Genomic DNA, 17,105 nt, shown 5'->3' on the forward strand with positions numbered 1-17,105 from the left:
AGGAAGCCCTGATAAGTATGCCCAATAATAAGGCTCCAGGTCCAGACGGCTTCCCTGCAGAATTCTACAAAGAATTCTGGACAATTTTGGCACCAGTATTCCACAGCATGTTGCAGGAAATCGAGGAAAAGGGCAGACTACCACCAAATATGAATTCTGCCAACATTAGTCTCCTGCTAAAACCAGGCAAAGACCCTTTATTTCCCTCAAGCTATCGTCCAATTTCTCTTTTAAATGTAGACCTTAAAATAATCTGCAAAGCTCTCTCAAAGAGATTAGAGAAAATGACCCCCCTCTTAATTCATCCTGACCAAACTGGTTTCATAAAAGGTCGGCACTCCTCAACAAACACTCGTAGATTACTTAATTTAATAGACTACTCATACGATAAAAACATCGAAGCCATAATATTATCTCTAGATGCAGAAAAAGCATTTGACAGAGTTAATTGGAAATTTTTATTCGCAACTTTACACAAATTTGGTTTTGGAAACTCTTTCATAAACTGGATAAGAATATTATACAATTCCCCAACGGCTCGTATCAGAACGAATGACCAGACATCCTCCAGCTTCTGTCTCCTGAGGGGCACCAGACAGGGATGCCCACTCTCCCCCTCACTTTTTGCAATTTTTATCGAACCTCTAGCAGCAGCATTTAGACAGGCTACAACAATTAAGGGCATAAAATGTAAGAACATAGAACATAAAATCAGTCTCTATGCGGATGATGTGTTGCTTTTTCTGCAAAACACACAAACCAACCTCTCTGAGGTAATTACTTTAATAAACTGGTTTTCAAGAGTTTCAGATTATTCAATTAACTGGCCAAAATCTACAGTTCTCCCCATTAACTGCTCCTTCCATAATTCTTCCTCTGCCCCACTGCAATCCGGAAATATTAAATATTTAGGTATTAATATCTCTCCTAAGCTTTCAGACTTAACTAAACTAAACCACATCCCACTTCTAAAGAAAGTAGAAGGCGATCTGACTAGATGGAAATCTTTACCCATATCACTCATGAGAAGGGTCGCCACTATAAAAATGATGATCTTGCCAAAAATAAATTACTTATTTTTGATGATCCCTAACAAACCATCACAAGATTGGTTCAGATCTCTGGATTCATATATTTCCAAATTCCTTTGGAAAGATAAACCCCCGCGTATTAGCTTAAAAACGCTACAAAGAACCAAGGATAGAGGAGGATTAGATCTGCCTAATTTTCACCAATACTTCTTAGCCAACAGGCTTCAGTTCATCTCAGAATGGTTAAAACATACCTTCTTAGTTGAGCCCTGGCTAGATGTTGAACAGGCACTATGCAAGGATCTAGAGATTTCAGACCTACCATTTATTAGCTCAAACATCAAAAGACATGAATGCTTTAAAAGTATCAACATCAGCTTTTCTCTAACAGCATGGTGGGAGTTTCTAAAAATAACGGAGTCTTCATTAATCCCATGCAAACGTACACCTATCTGGAATAACCCTGACATATTACAAAACAATAATATGATTAATTTCCCAGAATGGAGTTGTAAAGGAATTAAATACTTAGAACATATATTAGAGGGAACAGAATTTATTCCATTTGACAGACTAGTTGAACAATATGGGATCAACAAGACAAGGTTTTTAGAATATCAACAAATTAAATCCATAGTAAAAAAGAAATTTAACCTCAGTCAAGTTGAATTACAAACACCACTAAGTGCGGCACATTTTCTTACTCTTAAATCCCCCAAATTATTATCTAAAATATACAGAACACTTTCTAAATTAGATGAATCAATATCCCTTCCTACTGCAAAGTGGGAAGCAGATTTATCAGTCAACCTAGACCAAAACTTCTGGTCTCAGATTTGCTTAAAAACTTTTAAATTAATTAAAAATCCCAGTCTGCAATTAATACAATACAAAATACTTCATAGAGTGCACTATACAGGTCATCGGATGTTCAAGATGGGCTTTACATCTTCCAACAACTGCTCACACTGTCAAAGAAATACACCAGACAATTACATCCACGCTCTTTGGTTCTGTCCACCAGTGCAAAAGTTTTGGCGCGAGATATGTGAAGACTTATCAAAATGTCTGAAATGTAACATTCCAACCTCCCCCTTAGTGTGTTTGTTGGGCAGCTTAGATAATGTCACTTCAGAAAAGAATATAGCCCATATGATCTTCACTGCCCTATGCATAGCCAAGAAAACAGTCCTCATGAACTGGAAAAATAAAAATAATCTTAATTCTAACCAATATAGAAATTATCTATTAGATTACATTAGTCTTGACACAGCCTCTGCCACCACATTAGATCAATTGCTCTGGGCCCCTTTTATCAGCTCCATCACCTAGTGGGGGTGGGGGGTCATAGTTTGGTCCCGCCTTCACTGTTGTGATTGGTGAGGGGGTAGGGACAGGCTTAGGGCGTCGGGGGGTTCCCCGGAGGCATCTTCCTTGGGGGGCTCAACCCGGGGTAGCGGTCACGTCCGGTTGAGGGCTCTGTTGGCTCTCAGGTGACTGTTTCCTCGCGGCTGCGTGCAGCGGGGCTAGGGGAGGGTCTGTGCTGACGGACGCGGGTTACTGACCTGGCAACCTGGCTGCCCCTGGGTGGGTCCGGGATGGGCGTGAGGTTCTGGGGGCGCTCCGTCTCTGGGCTGGGGCCCGGGCCGGGCCTCGGGGGCTCGGGTCCTGGTTGGTGTGTTGCCGGGGTTGTGGGCGGGTGGGTGCATGGGGGCCCGGCCCCCCCCTGTCCCCTTCTGGCTGCCTCTGCCTCAATTTTATCCCACAACTTAGACATTCACATTATTCACACTCTCATTACACATACATATAGGATCTTGGGGGTGGGCACAATCACGGAGTCCAAATCACCATCAGGGTGTATACCTCACCCCTGACGTCGTTGCCCACCTCTCAATTTTAAATACACTTAGTCATTGAGGGTTAGCAGGAGGGACTATGCGCTCACCTGCTGCTCCTTGGCAGGTAGCTCCATGCCCTCCTGGGTTTTAATTGCACCTTAGAACACATATGCATCAACACTACAATGAGCGGGTGGAGGGAGGTTTGGAGTCTTCTCCCACCCCCATTCTCTGCGGCCTGCTGGAGCGGGAGGGCTAGTAGGAGGAGTTGGCCGTCCGACTGCGGTCTGGGGTGTGGGGCCTCCCTGCTGCTGCGGAGTCGGGGTGGTCTGCCTCTCCCCACCGCAGGGAAAAGGGTAACACCACCTGGGTCTGGGTGCAATTCCCCCCTCCAGGGGCAAGGGTACCTAGACCCGGTTTGTAGAGTACGCTTGGGGAGTGTGATTGTGTGTACAGCGTCTCTTTATGTCTGTCTCCACGTTGGTTGAGTGTGGAGTGAGTGCATATGAGAGCATGAGGGTGGGAATGGATGTTTGTGTCTGTGTGTGCCTGTATGTCTGTGTCTATATGTCAGGTTGGGTATCAGACGCCACCTCTCTGGGGACACCTCAGGCCCTCCAAGGTTTGGAGGCCTATCTCCACCCACCACCACTTCCCCTGCCGGTGGCGGACTCCCTCAGGTGTCGGTGTGTTGGTGGTTCTTTGTGTCTGGGGGTGGGCGTCCGGGTACACACCGGCTCACTCCTTGGCGGCCGCTTGTTGGGGCCTGGGGCCTGGGGCTCGCTCGGGCCCCTTTGGAGGTGGGGTGCCCCCGGCCTCTCGGCCTAGGGCTCGGTCACTCAGGCGCAGCTGGGGGCCGGCGGAGCTCACGGGCGCGTCACTGCAACTCCCCCTGACTTCTGCTCCGCGGCTGCTGAGTGAGCCCTCATCTGGGACTCTCCTCAGCTCTTACTGGGACAGTGGCGCGGCTGCCCCTCTGTTGGTCTTCCATGGTCTCTTGTGTTCTGGGGGCCTCTGGATGTCTGGAGTTTTGATCTCCTCCATACCCGCTTCACACCCTGGAGGACGGGGCTGTGGCCCCCCCACACTCCCTAGCAGATCATTACATGGAGAAACCTTTGGAATGCAAGCATGCTGATCCACACAGGTATGCACACATGGGTATTCACAGACGCGGACTACAGCTTTCTTGGCTGCTGCCTCAAAGCACACTGTGCGCTGTCTATCTTGCGTGCTGCACAATATCGTTTATTACTTAGTAAATACTGATATCTATGACTAGCTAGTTTATTGTGATGGTGCTTTGTTTTTCTATTATTATGTTGCTCTTTGTTGTTTGCTGTCTCCTCTGTTTGTTTTTGTTTGTTTGTTTGTTTGTTTTTTTTCTCCATACAGGTGACCCAGGAGTTTTTTGTTTTTTGTTTTTTTTGTCTCTCTTCCCCCCCCCTTCTCACCGTCTCTTCTCCCCTTTGGTTTTCTTTCTTTCTCTCCCCCTCTCTCTCTCATTCATTCCCCCTGTCCTATTTATTAAAAAAAAAAAAAAAAAAAAAAAAATGACAAAGGATGAACTGAAGCTCTGCCATCACGTAATGTCGCATACTGCTGTTTCTGATGTCATTTAGAAAAAGAAAAAAAAAAAAAAAAAAAAAAGAAAAGACATATTATTAAAGTTTGGGCTATAATGGTTGTATTGATGTATAGCAACTTGAAATGCTCCCAAAAATGGCTCCACAGCATTTAAAAATATAATATAAGCTCTGGCGGACTTGGTTCTATGGTAGGTCTTAAAGGGTTAACTATGGCCATTAATGTCAAGCACTATTTTGTAATCATTATCGTTTTAACCACATCACAAAAACTATGGAATCAGAATGATGCCACCTTGAAACGAAACCGAAAAAAAATATTTTAACAGAAATAAATGTACTGAAAAATCTTGTATTGAACAGTGGGTTCTAACAGTTCAGGTGGTTCAGTTCCACCCACTGTTATCATCTTCAATGCCCTGTACCAACATAGAGCAGAGCAGCTATCTGAACGCTACCCCAACAGAGGTCGATTATCTTGTTAATAATTTCACCTCCTCACTACGTACGACTCTGGATACTGTAGCTCCTGTGAAAACTAAGGTCTCTAATCAGAAGTACCTGACTCCGTGGTATAATTCTCAAACATGTACCCTAAAGCAGATGACTCGTAACCTGGAGAGGAAATGGTGTGTCACAAATTTAGAGGATCATCATTTAGCCTGGAGAAATTGTTTGCTGCTTTATAAGAAAGCCCTCCACAAAGCCAGAACATCTTACTATTCATCACTGATTGAAGAAAATAAGAACAACCCCAGGTTTCTCTTCAGCACTGTAGCCAGGCTGACAAAAAGTCAGAGCTCTTTTGAGCCAACCATCCCTTTAACGTTAACTAGTAATGACTTCATGAACTTCTTCACAAATAAAATTTTAATCATTAGAGAAAAAATTACCAGTAATCATCCCACAGATGTAATATTATCTACAGCTACTCTTAGTACCATTGATGTTAAGTTAGACTCTTTTTCTCCAATTGATCTTTCTGAGTTAACTTCAATAATTACTTCCTCCAAACCATCAACGTGTCTTTTAGACCCCATTCCTACAAAACTGCTCAAAGAAGTCCTGCCATTAATTAATTCTTCGATCTTAAATATGATCAACCTATCTCTAAATAATCGGCTATGTACCACAGGCCTTCAAGCTGGCTGTAGTTAAACCTTTACTTAAAAAGCATCTCTAGACCCAGCAGTCTTAGCTAATTATAGGCCAATCTCCAACCTTCTTTTCATATCAAAAATCCTTGAAAGAGTAGTTGTCAAACAAATCTCTAAAATTAGAAATATCCTGTCTCAGAGTGACGCTGAAAAACTAGTTCATGCATTTATTACTTCCAGGCTGGACTACTGTAATTCATTATTATCAGGATGTCCAAAAACTTGCTGAAAAGCCTTCAGCTGATCCAAAATGCTGCAGCAAGAGTCCTGACAGGGATAGAAAGAGAGAGCAGATTTCTCCTGTATTGGCTTCCCTTCATTGGCTTCCTGTTAAATCCAGAATTGAACTCAAAACCCTGCTCCTCACATACAAGGTCTTAAATAATCAGGCCCCATCTTATCTTAATGACCTTGTAGTACCATATCACCCTATTAGAGCACTTCACTCTCGCTCTGCAGGCCTACTTGTTGTTCCTAGAGTATTTAAAAGTAGAATGGGAGGGAGAGCCTTCAGTTTTCAGGCCCCTCTTCTGTGGAACCAGCTTCCAGTTTGGATTCGGGAGACAGACACTATCTCTACTTTTAGGATTAGGCTTAAAACTTTCCTCTTTGCTAAAGCATATAGTTAGGGCTGGACCAGGTGACCCTGAATCCTCCCTTAGTTACATTGAAATAGGTGTAGGCTGCTGGGAGATTTCCCTGATGCATTGAGTGTTTCTTCTTCAATCACCTTTCTCACTCAGTATGTGTTAATAGATCTCTCTGCATTGAATCACACTTCTTATTAATCTCTCTTCCACAGCATGTCTTTTGTCTTTTTCTGCATGTGTGTTTCCGTGGTTCTGCACATTGAGGAAAAAAAAAGTACAATAAAACTATCTGTCATGTACAGTGGTGAATTCAAGTAAGATATCTGTTTGGTTTCTAAACCATCCCTCAGTATTTCTATTGCTATTGTTGGTTAGGCCTTTATTTAAGACTGACAAACTATTTGCAGCATAACCAAAATCTCTATAAAGCTCTGTGAAAAGAGGCTGTATGTTTGTTTGAACACTGAAAGACCACCGAGATCATACACTTTGCTATAAGGAAGAATAAATCGATTATTAAAACATTAAAACAACATTAAAACATACATGACTTATAGTCAATATCTGATGTAGTTTACATTGAAATTATTTTATTAAATTGTATTATTATGTTGCATTACTGAATATTGAATATATAGTTCAGTCTCTTAATGCAGCGGTCCCCAACCTTTTTTGCGTCACGGACCGGTTTGTGCCCGACAATATTTTCACCGAACGGCCTTTAAGGTGTCGCGGATAAATACAACAAAATAAAACTAGTACCGATACCGAAAAAAAGAAGATTTATTCATAACACACGTGAAAAGACCCAGGAAAACAGAGTAAACGATAACAAAATAACGCTAAAAACCGATAAAAACCCTGAAAACCATGCATTTCACACCTGAGTCTCACTCTCGCGGCCTGGTACCAAACAACTCACGGACCGGTACCCGTCCGAGGCCCGGGGGTTGGGGACCGCTGTCTTAATGCACTTCCAAAAATGTACAATAAAGAGTCAGACAACAACACAACTTATTAAAACAAACCTACAGTCAGCATGTGGCTGTAAAAATATCAGTTAAGAGGATTAAGACTGTATGTTAAAATTATAATTTTTCTTGAGTATACACTAATTCACCTTGACAACATAATCAGTTATAGTATAGTACACCATGAGAAAGGGGAAGTATGAAAGTCAGAAATAAACAGAAACACCCAAAAGCACATGAACGTCTTCTGGAACCCAATTTAAAAAAAAAAAAATACAAAAATTCACATGACGCAAACTTATTGAAATTGTTCTTTCACGCCAATTTCTTTGTGTGCAGTTCAGACACACATTCACACATTGCATCATAACAATCATCATAGATTCAGTCTGATTATAATTGCTGTGTTCACTCTCTTGGTCTGTATAATAATACAAACCATGTTTGCTGCAAATAAATTTAAACAGCGGTCTCCCCAGTTTCTCTATCAGGCAGATAAAAAAATTGTAAATAAATGAATTTGATGACCTAATAAAATTCAAGCTGTATTTTAGAACATTATTCATTTAAACATGTGACAAAAATTATGAGTAAATCCATAATTTAATGATTTTAATGGCAGTATTACACTCATGTACTCAACATCAACAAACATGTATTGTTTTTTGGGCTGATGAAAATAAATGCTGCAATGTTCATGAGTCACTGCAGGTGCCAGAGTTGGACTGAAATGAACACATGCTGCCATCAATGCAAAGGGACTGACTGGGACAATAAATGTTTACAATACAGTGACTGTTCAATTTATACAGTAAATGAAGATTATATTTAACAGCGTGATTGGATACTACAAGAGATGATGTCAGCTATCATCTCAGAAGATGTAACATTCAGTCTGAGAGGGTGGAGAAAGAGTGAACAGGTATAAAACTGTGGTGGAGATTAAACGGATAAATGAAACTAAACAAATGGGAATAAATTATGTGGTTTTGTGACGGGATGCTAGTAAAAAGTGCTAACAAAACATGACTACAATGTGCTTTTTTTTTTTTTTTTACTAAGCTGTCTATTATGTCTCCACAGAACTGGATCATTCCTTGAATTATCTGGTTTTTGTTGCTTGGATGATTCATGGGTCACTGGTGAGAGACTTAGCAGAAGACCAACAATGATTTACACTGGCTCATTTCTGGAGTTACCCTCTAGTGGACACTAGAGAAACTGCAGTCTGAGGCAGTCTGTCATTTATATTGTTGTGGAAGTTTTAAATGAACGGCAAACCGTCAATGAACCTTTTTTGAAGTGGTTTAATCTCATTCAGAGAGAGCAGCTGAGTCAGATGCCCATGCCACTTTCTGTGAAGTGAAGTGTGAAGTGCCGCTGTTTGCTCATGTCTTAGATACGAGCTGACAAAACACAGAGACAAGACAATATTTTACAGCAAATCACGTGGGTCTATACTTTCAGCTCATCCTTGAAACCTTCCCTACATAGTGTTGTCACACTTTGTTTGTAAGGTGCAGTACCAACAACGGGCAATATTTTATTTCAAACCAACATGAAAACAAACGTTTAAAGAGACACTACGAACACATTTACATCTAGGTTAATCGTTTCTGTAGCTTGCGCCTCGCAGTGAATCCTTTACATTTATCTTCATGTAGTCTTCTCTTTATTGTCCACTTGGATATCAGTACACCTCCTGAAGAGTGTTGTTCACTTGGTTCGCCCTTGAAAAGAGGTTTCTCTGCACCATGGAAATTATTCTGTGATTAGACCTACTGTGAGGTCTTTTTCTCTTATTAAGTTCACCAGTGCTCAGGTTCCTCAGGATGTACCTAACTGTAGATTTTGCTCCTCCTGATACTGTAGCATTTTTTGGATGGATTTTTTCACAGCTTAAGGATGACTTATTTCACCTGCATGGAGAGCTCCGCATATTTTCGGTTCACAGCCAAATCTTCCAAATGCAAGGACTACACCTCAAATCAACTCCAGGCCTTTCATCAGCTTAAAAGAAAATGACGTAATGAAGGAACTGTTCACACCTGCCCATGAAATAGCCTTTGAGTAAGCAGGTCGATTACTTTTGATCCCATTAAAAAGAGGGTGGCACATGTTAAGGAGCTGAAACTGCTAAACCCTTCATCCAGTTTGAATGGGGATATCATATTCAAATGAAAGCTGAGAGTCTACACATTATGTCTATGTCTATTATATAACTATGACTGGAATATGTTTAAGTGAACAGGTTAAAAAACAAAAAAACAACTTGTGTCCGTGTCAAAACCTATATCCACCTAAGTGTATATCGTTAGGGTTTCATAATAAGGGGTAAATCTGCATAAAAATCATTGTTTGAAATAAAAGTCCAGAATGTATTCTGCTATAAAGTTCTGGTTTACATTTGTATCTCTGTTTGATGTACTCACAGTCTCATACTTGCAAATCTTAGCTTCAGTTTAAAACAAGTTAATTCACTGATAAGTGCAAGCACCTTCATCATATACAATGAACCCATTAGCAGTGCAATTTTTTTTTCCAGTGTTCAGACAGTAGTGTCACTCTGGGTTTAGCGAAGCATTAGCTTGTTTTTTCCCTTCAGTGAGTGTGAACTGAAACACTGATGCGTGACAACAACAGGAGTGTCTCTGCTTCTTTGAACGCTATTTTTAAATGCTAAATATTGTTTCAGCAGCAGAAATGAGCCGCACAGGAAGAGACTGTTGTTCACAATCTGCAAGACGTTATGGAGGTCAGAGCCTTCTGCATCAAGCTCAGTGAGTATTTTTTTTATTCCCGCATTAAAACTAAAATATAAGGAATCTGTTTAAGATAGTATCATTGTTAAACTACTGTGTTGTTTAAAAGTTTCATGTTGAGGAACCATAACAAACTGCCAAACAGCAAATACATTTATCAGTAGGTTTACAAGTTTAGCCCTTTTTGTCTTTTCAGTAATGAGTGTGATGATCCCATTTTGTGCACATGATCAGAGAGTTGGTAAGTACTGGCTAGTTAAACTGACATTAACATTTATCAGTTATATCAGTTTGAGATATTTTATTTTACCCTGTGCTCCCACATTTCAGTTATTGAAAAATAAAACTAATGTGAACCTTTTATTTTGTCTCAGATGCAGTTTTTCTTCGTGTTGTTCCAAACAGATCACAGTTCTTTGAATATGAGTCAGTAACTTTTTACTGTGAGGGCGTCTCTCATTATAATATTGTACATAAGCTGAGAGGGAAAATGAAATTATGCAGCTACACTAATGAGAAAACAGCAGCAGCATCGTCCTGCTTTATAAAAAATGTTTATACAGACGACAGTGGAGAGTTCATATGTGAGACTGGAGGAGGGGAGAAAAGCAACATTATCAACATCACTGTTACTGGTAAGTTTCCATTTAGTAAGCAATATGCTGTAATAATCAAACACATCATTGAATAGATTTATACATGTTGGTTTTCAGCTGGTCCTGTGATCCTGGAGAGTCCTGCTGTTCCTGTGATGGAGGGAGAAGCTGTGACTCTGAGCTGCAGGAACAAGACAACTTCCTCCAACTTCACAGCTGATTTCTACAAAGATGGAATCCTCATCAGGAAGAGCTCCACAGGATACATGACCATCGGCAGAGTTTTAAATTTTCATGAAGGACATTACAAATGCAGCATTTCAGGAGCTGGAGAGTCACCAGTGAGCTGGCTGAATGTCACAGGTGAGACACTGAGGAAGTCAACACTTTCCCCCCTTTTTTAATGCCAGGAGTATTAAAGCTGCATCACTAAACACACTCTTTCATTGCAAAATAATTCACTGTATTTTTCTCATTCACACAATTTTCTTTTCACATCAGACACCAAAAACCACCAAAAACACCCCAATTCTGTCATGGATAGTAAACATCAAACAGGCTAACAACATGATTACATCCCCCTCTGACTTGTGGATTATGAAAATATATAAAATAACCAGAGTTAATATCGTAAAGAGAAGGAAAAGCTAAAAAATAAAAAAGAAAGAAAGAAAGATCTAGAAACAACATTTTTATTCAAGTCCATAAACATATTTCTTTAGTTGGCCAATTGTTGAGCATTTTAACAGTTTGACAGTCTGTGGGGGCAATAGAGGAACTGCAGGTTCTGGCAATTGTTGAGGCCTTTGCCTGTATGAAATGTAGATATTAATGAATTAAGTAATTAACCAAGGTGAACACATCTAATTAATTTTCATCTATGCTGGCAATCACACAGAAACTGAGACAGACCCCTCCTCAGAGCCTGGATATCATATTTACCTCATCTTACGGATCGTGTTCACCATCATTATGGTGGCTCTTCTACTGCTGCTCGTGGGACTTCTTCACTGTGGGAAAATCAGAGCAACTAATTGTTAACCCAGATGTAAATGTAACTGTCATGATACTGGAAACTGTGCAACATGTCTGTGAAGGTTCTCAGTCATCCAGGTCATCGTAGTCTAAGGAGCTTGCAAAGAAAAGCGTCTGGACTTCTTTAAGTTGCTTGAAGACGTTTCACCTCTCATCCGAGAAGCTTCTTCAGTTCTAAGGTCAAATGGTGGAGAGTCCCAGATATAAACCTAGTGGGAGTGACCCCCCACAGAGGGACAAAAGGACCCCCTGATGATCCTCTAATCGCCTGAGCCAAGGTGTGAAACTGGGTGTGGGACCCACAGCATATGTGTAGCACAAATAAACAATAGTTTTAAAAAATAGTCATTTTGGAAAAAATGCCTGTAAAATCCCACCATAATGCTGATAAACATCTCTGAAGGACCCACAACACTGTGGGTACTTCAGTGATGTTCAAATACATCACAAGACTGTGATGTATTTGAAGGAAAAAAACATTGTAAATATCTGCAAACACCTGCAAATTCCACCACTTTCTATTGCATGTGTGGTTGTAGGTGACCTGCAACTTAATTGCATTGAAATATTTCAATGCAATATAAGTGTTCTTTTTTTATTATAATCTATTTCTTACATATTTCCTGTTGTGGTGAGCATGATATGTGTTGTAAGTATTATTATTAAATAATCACAGACTGCAAAGCTATTCATCTCTTAAATTTCCTGTTATTTGTCTCCTGTAAAAAATCACTATCCGTAGGACAGTAAACGTTTGAAAAGAAGTGTCACGGTCCGCTGTGACGGACCGAGTGGAAAGTGCGTGGAGGACTCAGGTGCAGACACGAGTGATAAGGAAGTGGACTTAAACAAAAGCGAGCCTTTTATTGTGGCTGATGAATACAACAGAAGCAAACCAGAATAAGGGCAGCACAAGAGCAATAACTAAACAGAAACCTAAACTGGGAATAAACTAAGGTAAGGCTATGACTTGGAATATAATAGACCGGGCATGGAAACACGGAGGGTGGGAACACAGACGACGCGACACAGACTGTACGAAACAGAGACTAAATACACATGAGGGAAGATCAGGGGAAGTGGATGCACACGGGGAACACAGGTGACACTGATAATCATAACAAGACACGGCAGGAGTGGACGTAACACTGATGGGAGATGGGCAAAGTAAAGCAGGAAGTACACAGAGGTTCAAACAGGAGGAGAGAGAGCACGGGGAGAACGCAGACATAACGGGCTGGGGAAAACATAGAATAAAGCACAAAGAGAGACGAGGGCTCATAAATACACAGAGGGGCACACAGGGGGTAAGAGTCACGAAGGGAAAACACATAAGGAACAACGTAACAGATCAACCCAGGAAGCATGGCCTAAATAAAGAACAAAATACAAAAATACATGAAAACTAAGAATACTGGGCCCACATGGCCCAGGACCATGACACCACCCCCCCCTAAAGGGCTGGCTCCTGACAGCCCAAACCCGAGAAACAAAAACAAAAACAGAAAACAACCCACCCAGGGCGGGAGGCGGGGGACCAGGACGGAGGGACCAGAACGGGAAACAAAACAAACAACAGAAAACACAGGAGCACATGACTGTAGTCAAAATAAAGTTCAGGGGGCCGACCCAGAGCCCACAGGCACAAGAGTTCACGGGTCACACGGTCGGGGGGCCGACCAGGCGGGTGGCACAGGTGGCAGAGCTGGTCCGGAGGCCGGCCGTGCGGAAGGCAGCGGCGGCGGCGAAGGAGACGGAGCAGTTCAGGAGGCCGGCCGCGCGGAAGGCAGCGGCGGCGGCGAAGGAGACGACGGAGCAGTTCCGGGGGCCGGCCGCGGGGAAGGCAGCGGCGGCGGCGAAGGAGACGACGGAGCAGTTCAGGGGGCCGGCCGCGCGGAAGGCAGCGGCGGCTCTCCAGTGTCAGGCGTGCTGGCCATGGCCTGGTGGGCACAGGACCAGACGAAGCACAGGCCGAAGCCGCGACAGACGAGGCTGAAGGCTCGGAGGCTGCTGCAGCTGACGAAGGCTCGGAGGCTGCTGCAGCTGACGAAGGCTCGGAGGCTGCTGCAGCTGACGAAGGCTCGGAGGCTGCTGCAGCTGACGAAGGCTCGGAGGCTGCTGCAGCTGACGAAGGCTCGGAGGCTGCTGCAGCTGACGAAGGCTCGGAGGCTGCTGCAGCTGACGAAGGCTCGGAGGCTGCTGCAGCTGACGAAGGCTCGGAGGCTGCTGCAGCTGACGAAGGCTCGGAGGCTGCTGCAGCTGACGAAGGCTCGGAGGCTGCTGCAGCTGACGAAGGCTCGGAGGCTGCTGCAGCTGACGAAGGCTCGGAGGCTGCTGCAGCTGACGAAGGCTCGGAGGCTGCTGCAGCTGACGAAGGCTCGGAGGCTGCTGCAGCTGACGAAGGCTCGGAGGCTGCTGCAGCTGACGAAGGCTCAGAGGCTGCTGCAGCTGACGAAGGCTCAGAGGCGGCTGCAGCGGACGAAGGCTCAGAGGCGGCTGCAGCGGACGAAGGCTCAGAGGCGGCTGCAGCGGACGAAGGCTCAGAGGCGGCTGCAGCGGACGAAGGCTCTGAGGCTGCAGCGGACGAAGGCTCTGAGGCTGCAGCGGACGAAGGCTCTGAGGCTGCAGCGGACGAAGGCTCTGAGGCTGCAGCGGACGAAGGCTCTGAGGCTGCAGCGGACGAAGGCTCTGAGGCTGCAGCGGACGAAGGCTCTGAGGCTGCAGCGGACGAAGGCTCTGAGGCTGCAGCGGACGAAGGCTCTGAGGCTGCAGCGGACGAAGGCTCTGAGGCTGCAGCGGACGAAGGCTCTGAGGCTGCAGCGGACGAAGGCTCTGAGGCTGCAGCGGACGAAGGCTCTGAGGCTGCAGCGGACGAAGGCTCTGAGGCTGCAGCGGACGAAGGCTCTGAGGCTGCAGCGGACGAAGGCTCTGAGGCTGCAGCGGACGAAGGCTCTGAGGCTGCAGCGGACGAAGGCTCTGAGGCTGCAGCGGACGAAGGCTCTGAGGCTGCAGCGGACGAAGGCTCTGAGGCTGCAGCGGACGAAGGCTCTGAGGCTGCAGCGGACGAAGGCTCTGAGGCTGCAGCGGACGAAGGCTCTGAGGCTGCTGCAGCTGACGAAGGCTCGGAGGCTGCTGCTGGCGAAGGCTCTGGAGCTGCGGCTGACGGAGACTCTGATGAAGCCGCAGCAGGCGAAGCACAGGCTGGAGCCGGCGTAGCAGAAGGTGGCTGGATGGGCTCCTCGGGCCCTCCAGCAGACGAGGCGTGAGGCTGAACGGGCCCCTCGGACCCTCCAGCTGACGTGGCATGAGGCTGGTGCGGTTCTCCAGAACCCCCAGCTGACGAGGAAGGTTGCTGAACGGGCTCCTCGGACCCTCCAGCGGAGACAGAAGGCTGAACGGGCCCCTCGGACCCTCCAGCTGACGTGGCATGAGGCTGGTGCGGTTCTCCAGAACCCCCAGCTGACGAGGAAGGTTGCTGAACGGGCCCCTCGGACCCTCCAGCTGACGTGGCATGAGGCTGGTGCGGTTCTCCAGAACCCCCAGCTGACGAGGAAGGTTGCTGAACGGGCCCCTCGGACCCTCCAGCGGAGACAGGAGGCTGAACGGGCCCCTCGGACCCTCCAGCTGACGTGGCATGAGGCTGGTGCGGTTCTCCAGAACCCCCAGCTGACGAGGAAGGTTGCTGAACGGGCCCCTCGGACCCTCCAGCGGAGACAGAAGGCTGAACGGGCCCCTCGGACCCCCCAGCTGACGTGGCATGAGGCTGGTGCGGTTCTCCAGAACCCCCAGCTGATGAGGAAGGTTGCTGAACGGGCCCCTCGGACCCTCCAGCTGAGACAGGTGGCTGAACGGGCCCCTCGGACCCTCCAGCGGGAACAGACGGCTGAGGTAGAAGGCAGTCTGAGGCGGAGAGAAAGCTCACGCCATTCCTAGCAGGCTCAGAAGCAACCTGTACTGCCGACGTGTGGACCCCTTTCGCCGTCTCATGAACCTGGGCTTCATGTGGTACGACTAAGAGAGCAATGCTAGAAAAAGTCCCAGATCTTACAGAGTCAAAAACATGGTCTGTGATTTCGTTGCGTGCTCCTTCAAAGCAGTCACACACAGTTCCTTCAGCTCTGGAGCCCAATTCCGTTATAGTCTCCGGTCCCGGCGAATCAACACTCATCTCACCCTGCTTCATAGAAGGGACGTGAGGCGCAAAAACGCAGTCACTCACCGGAGTTAGTGCGGTGCAACGGCGGCGCCGGCGCCGCCCCCTTCTGGTAGCTGGCGCGATGGGCGCTGATGCCACCACTGCAGAGGGTGGCGTAGCGGCAACATCCTCCTCTGCCCATATCCTCGCTAACGGCGAGGCAGGGGAAGCGAAGTCTGAGCGGGTTGGAGACGGCGAGCGGCTGGTAGGCGTTGCAGCAGGTGAGAGTTCCTCCTCTGGGATGAGCCAGGGTTTCCACCGGAGCTCGTCCTCCCGATAAGCCCGTAACACCTGCTGACGCTCATCGTCCCCGAAGTCTACGGCCTCCACCGCCTCCGTGTGCCGGTTAGTGCAGCATGACGGTGGCGGAAACGAGGAAGCCGATCCACGGTGAGGCGATGGCTGAGTGGAAGTGGGCCTCAGCGTTCCCCCTGTCGCAGCCTCTGGCTCATGAGGCAGCGGCGCCGACACCCGTTTACGGGGTGGAGGTGTGGGTGCTGAGGCGGCATCCAGGACCCTCTGGGCCAGCGCACGGGCACGAAGCTCCTCCTTCAGGGGGCCCAGGGAGTCAAATGCCTCGACGAGGCGGGGGAGCTGTCGCAACCGCGGCTCCCGCAACATAATGGCGTCCACGGCCGCCAATCCCGTGGAAACCACTCTCGGATCCGTGCATCCGATGATGCGATCCATTACGCGGCAGAGCCTGTTCAGCTCCTCTCCCACCTCCTCCGAAATGTCCGCTGAGTCCGACATGGTCGCGTCGTACTGTCACGGTCCGCTGTGACGGACCGAGTGGAAAGTGCGTGGAGGACTCAGGTGCAGACACGAGTGATAAGGAAGTGGACTTAAACAAAAGCGAGCCTTTTATTGTGGCTGATGAATACAACAGAAGCAAACCAGAATAAGGGCAGCACAAGAGCAATAACTAAACAGAAACCTAAACTGGGAATAAACTAAGGTAAGGCTATGACTTGGAATATAATAGACCGGGCATGGAAACACGGAGGGTGGGAACACAGACGACGCGACACAGACTGTACGAAACAGAGACTAAATACACATGAGGGAAGATCAGGGGAAGTGGATGCACACGGGGAACACAGGTGACACTGATAATCATAACAAGACACGGCAGGAGTGGACGTAACACTGATGGGAGATGGGCAAAGTAAAGCAGGAAGTACACAGAGGTTCAAACAGGAGGAGAGAGAGCACGGGGAGAACGCAGACATAACGGGCTGGGGAAAACATAGAATAAAGCACAAAGAGAGACGAGGGCTCATAAATACACAGAGGGGCACACAGGGGGTAAGAGTCACGAAGGGAAAACACATAAGGAAC

At 46.1% G+C, this 17,105-nt stretch overlaps 1 protein-coding gene across 1 annotated transcript; it reads left to right on the forward strand.

Moving 5' to 3' along the window:
* Positions 1–9,705: 9,705 nt before the first annotated feature.
* On the forward strand, positions 9,706–12,329 carry LOC113017462 (low affinity immunoglobulin gamma Fc region receptor II-b-like). The gene is made up of 4 exons (XM_080293491.1): positions 9,706–9,956; positions 10,135–10,573; positions 10,652–10,897; positions 11,433–12,329. The coding sequence occupies exons 2-4, from the start codon at positions 10,429–10,431 to the stop codon at positions 11,573–11,575; spliced, it is 534 nt and encodes a 177-aa protein (XP_080149617.1). The 5' UTR covers positions 9,706–9,956; positions 10,135–10,428; the 3' UTR covers positions 11,576–12,329.
* Positions 12,330–17,105: the final 4,776 nt, after the last annotated feature.

This window comes from Astatotilapia calliptera, chromosome 3 (genome assembly GCF_964374335.1).
Source record: "Astatotilapia calliptera chromosome 3, fAstCal68.1, whole genome shotgun sequence".
Classification (NCBI taxonomy): domain Eukaryota; kingdom Metazoa; phylum Chordata; class Actinopteri; order Cichliformes; family Cichlidae; genus Astatotilapia; species Astatotilapia calliptera.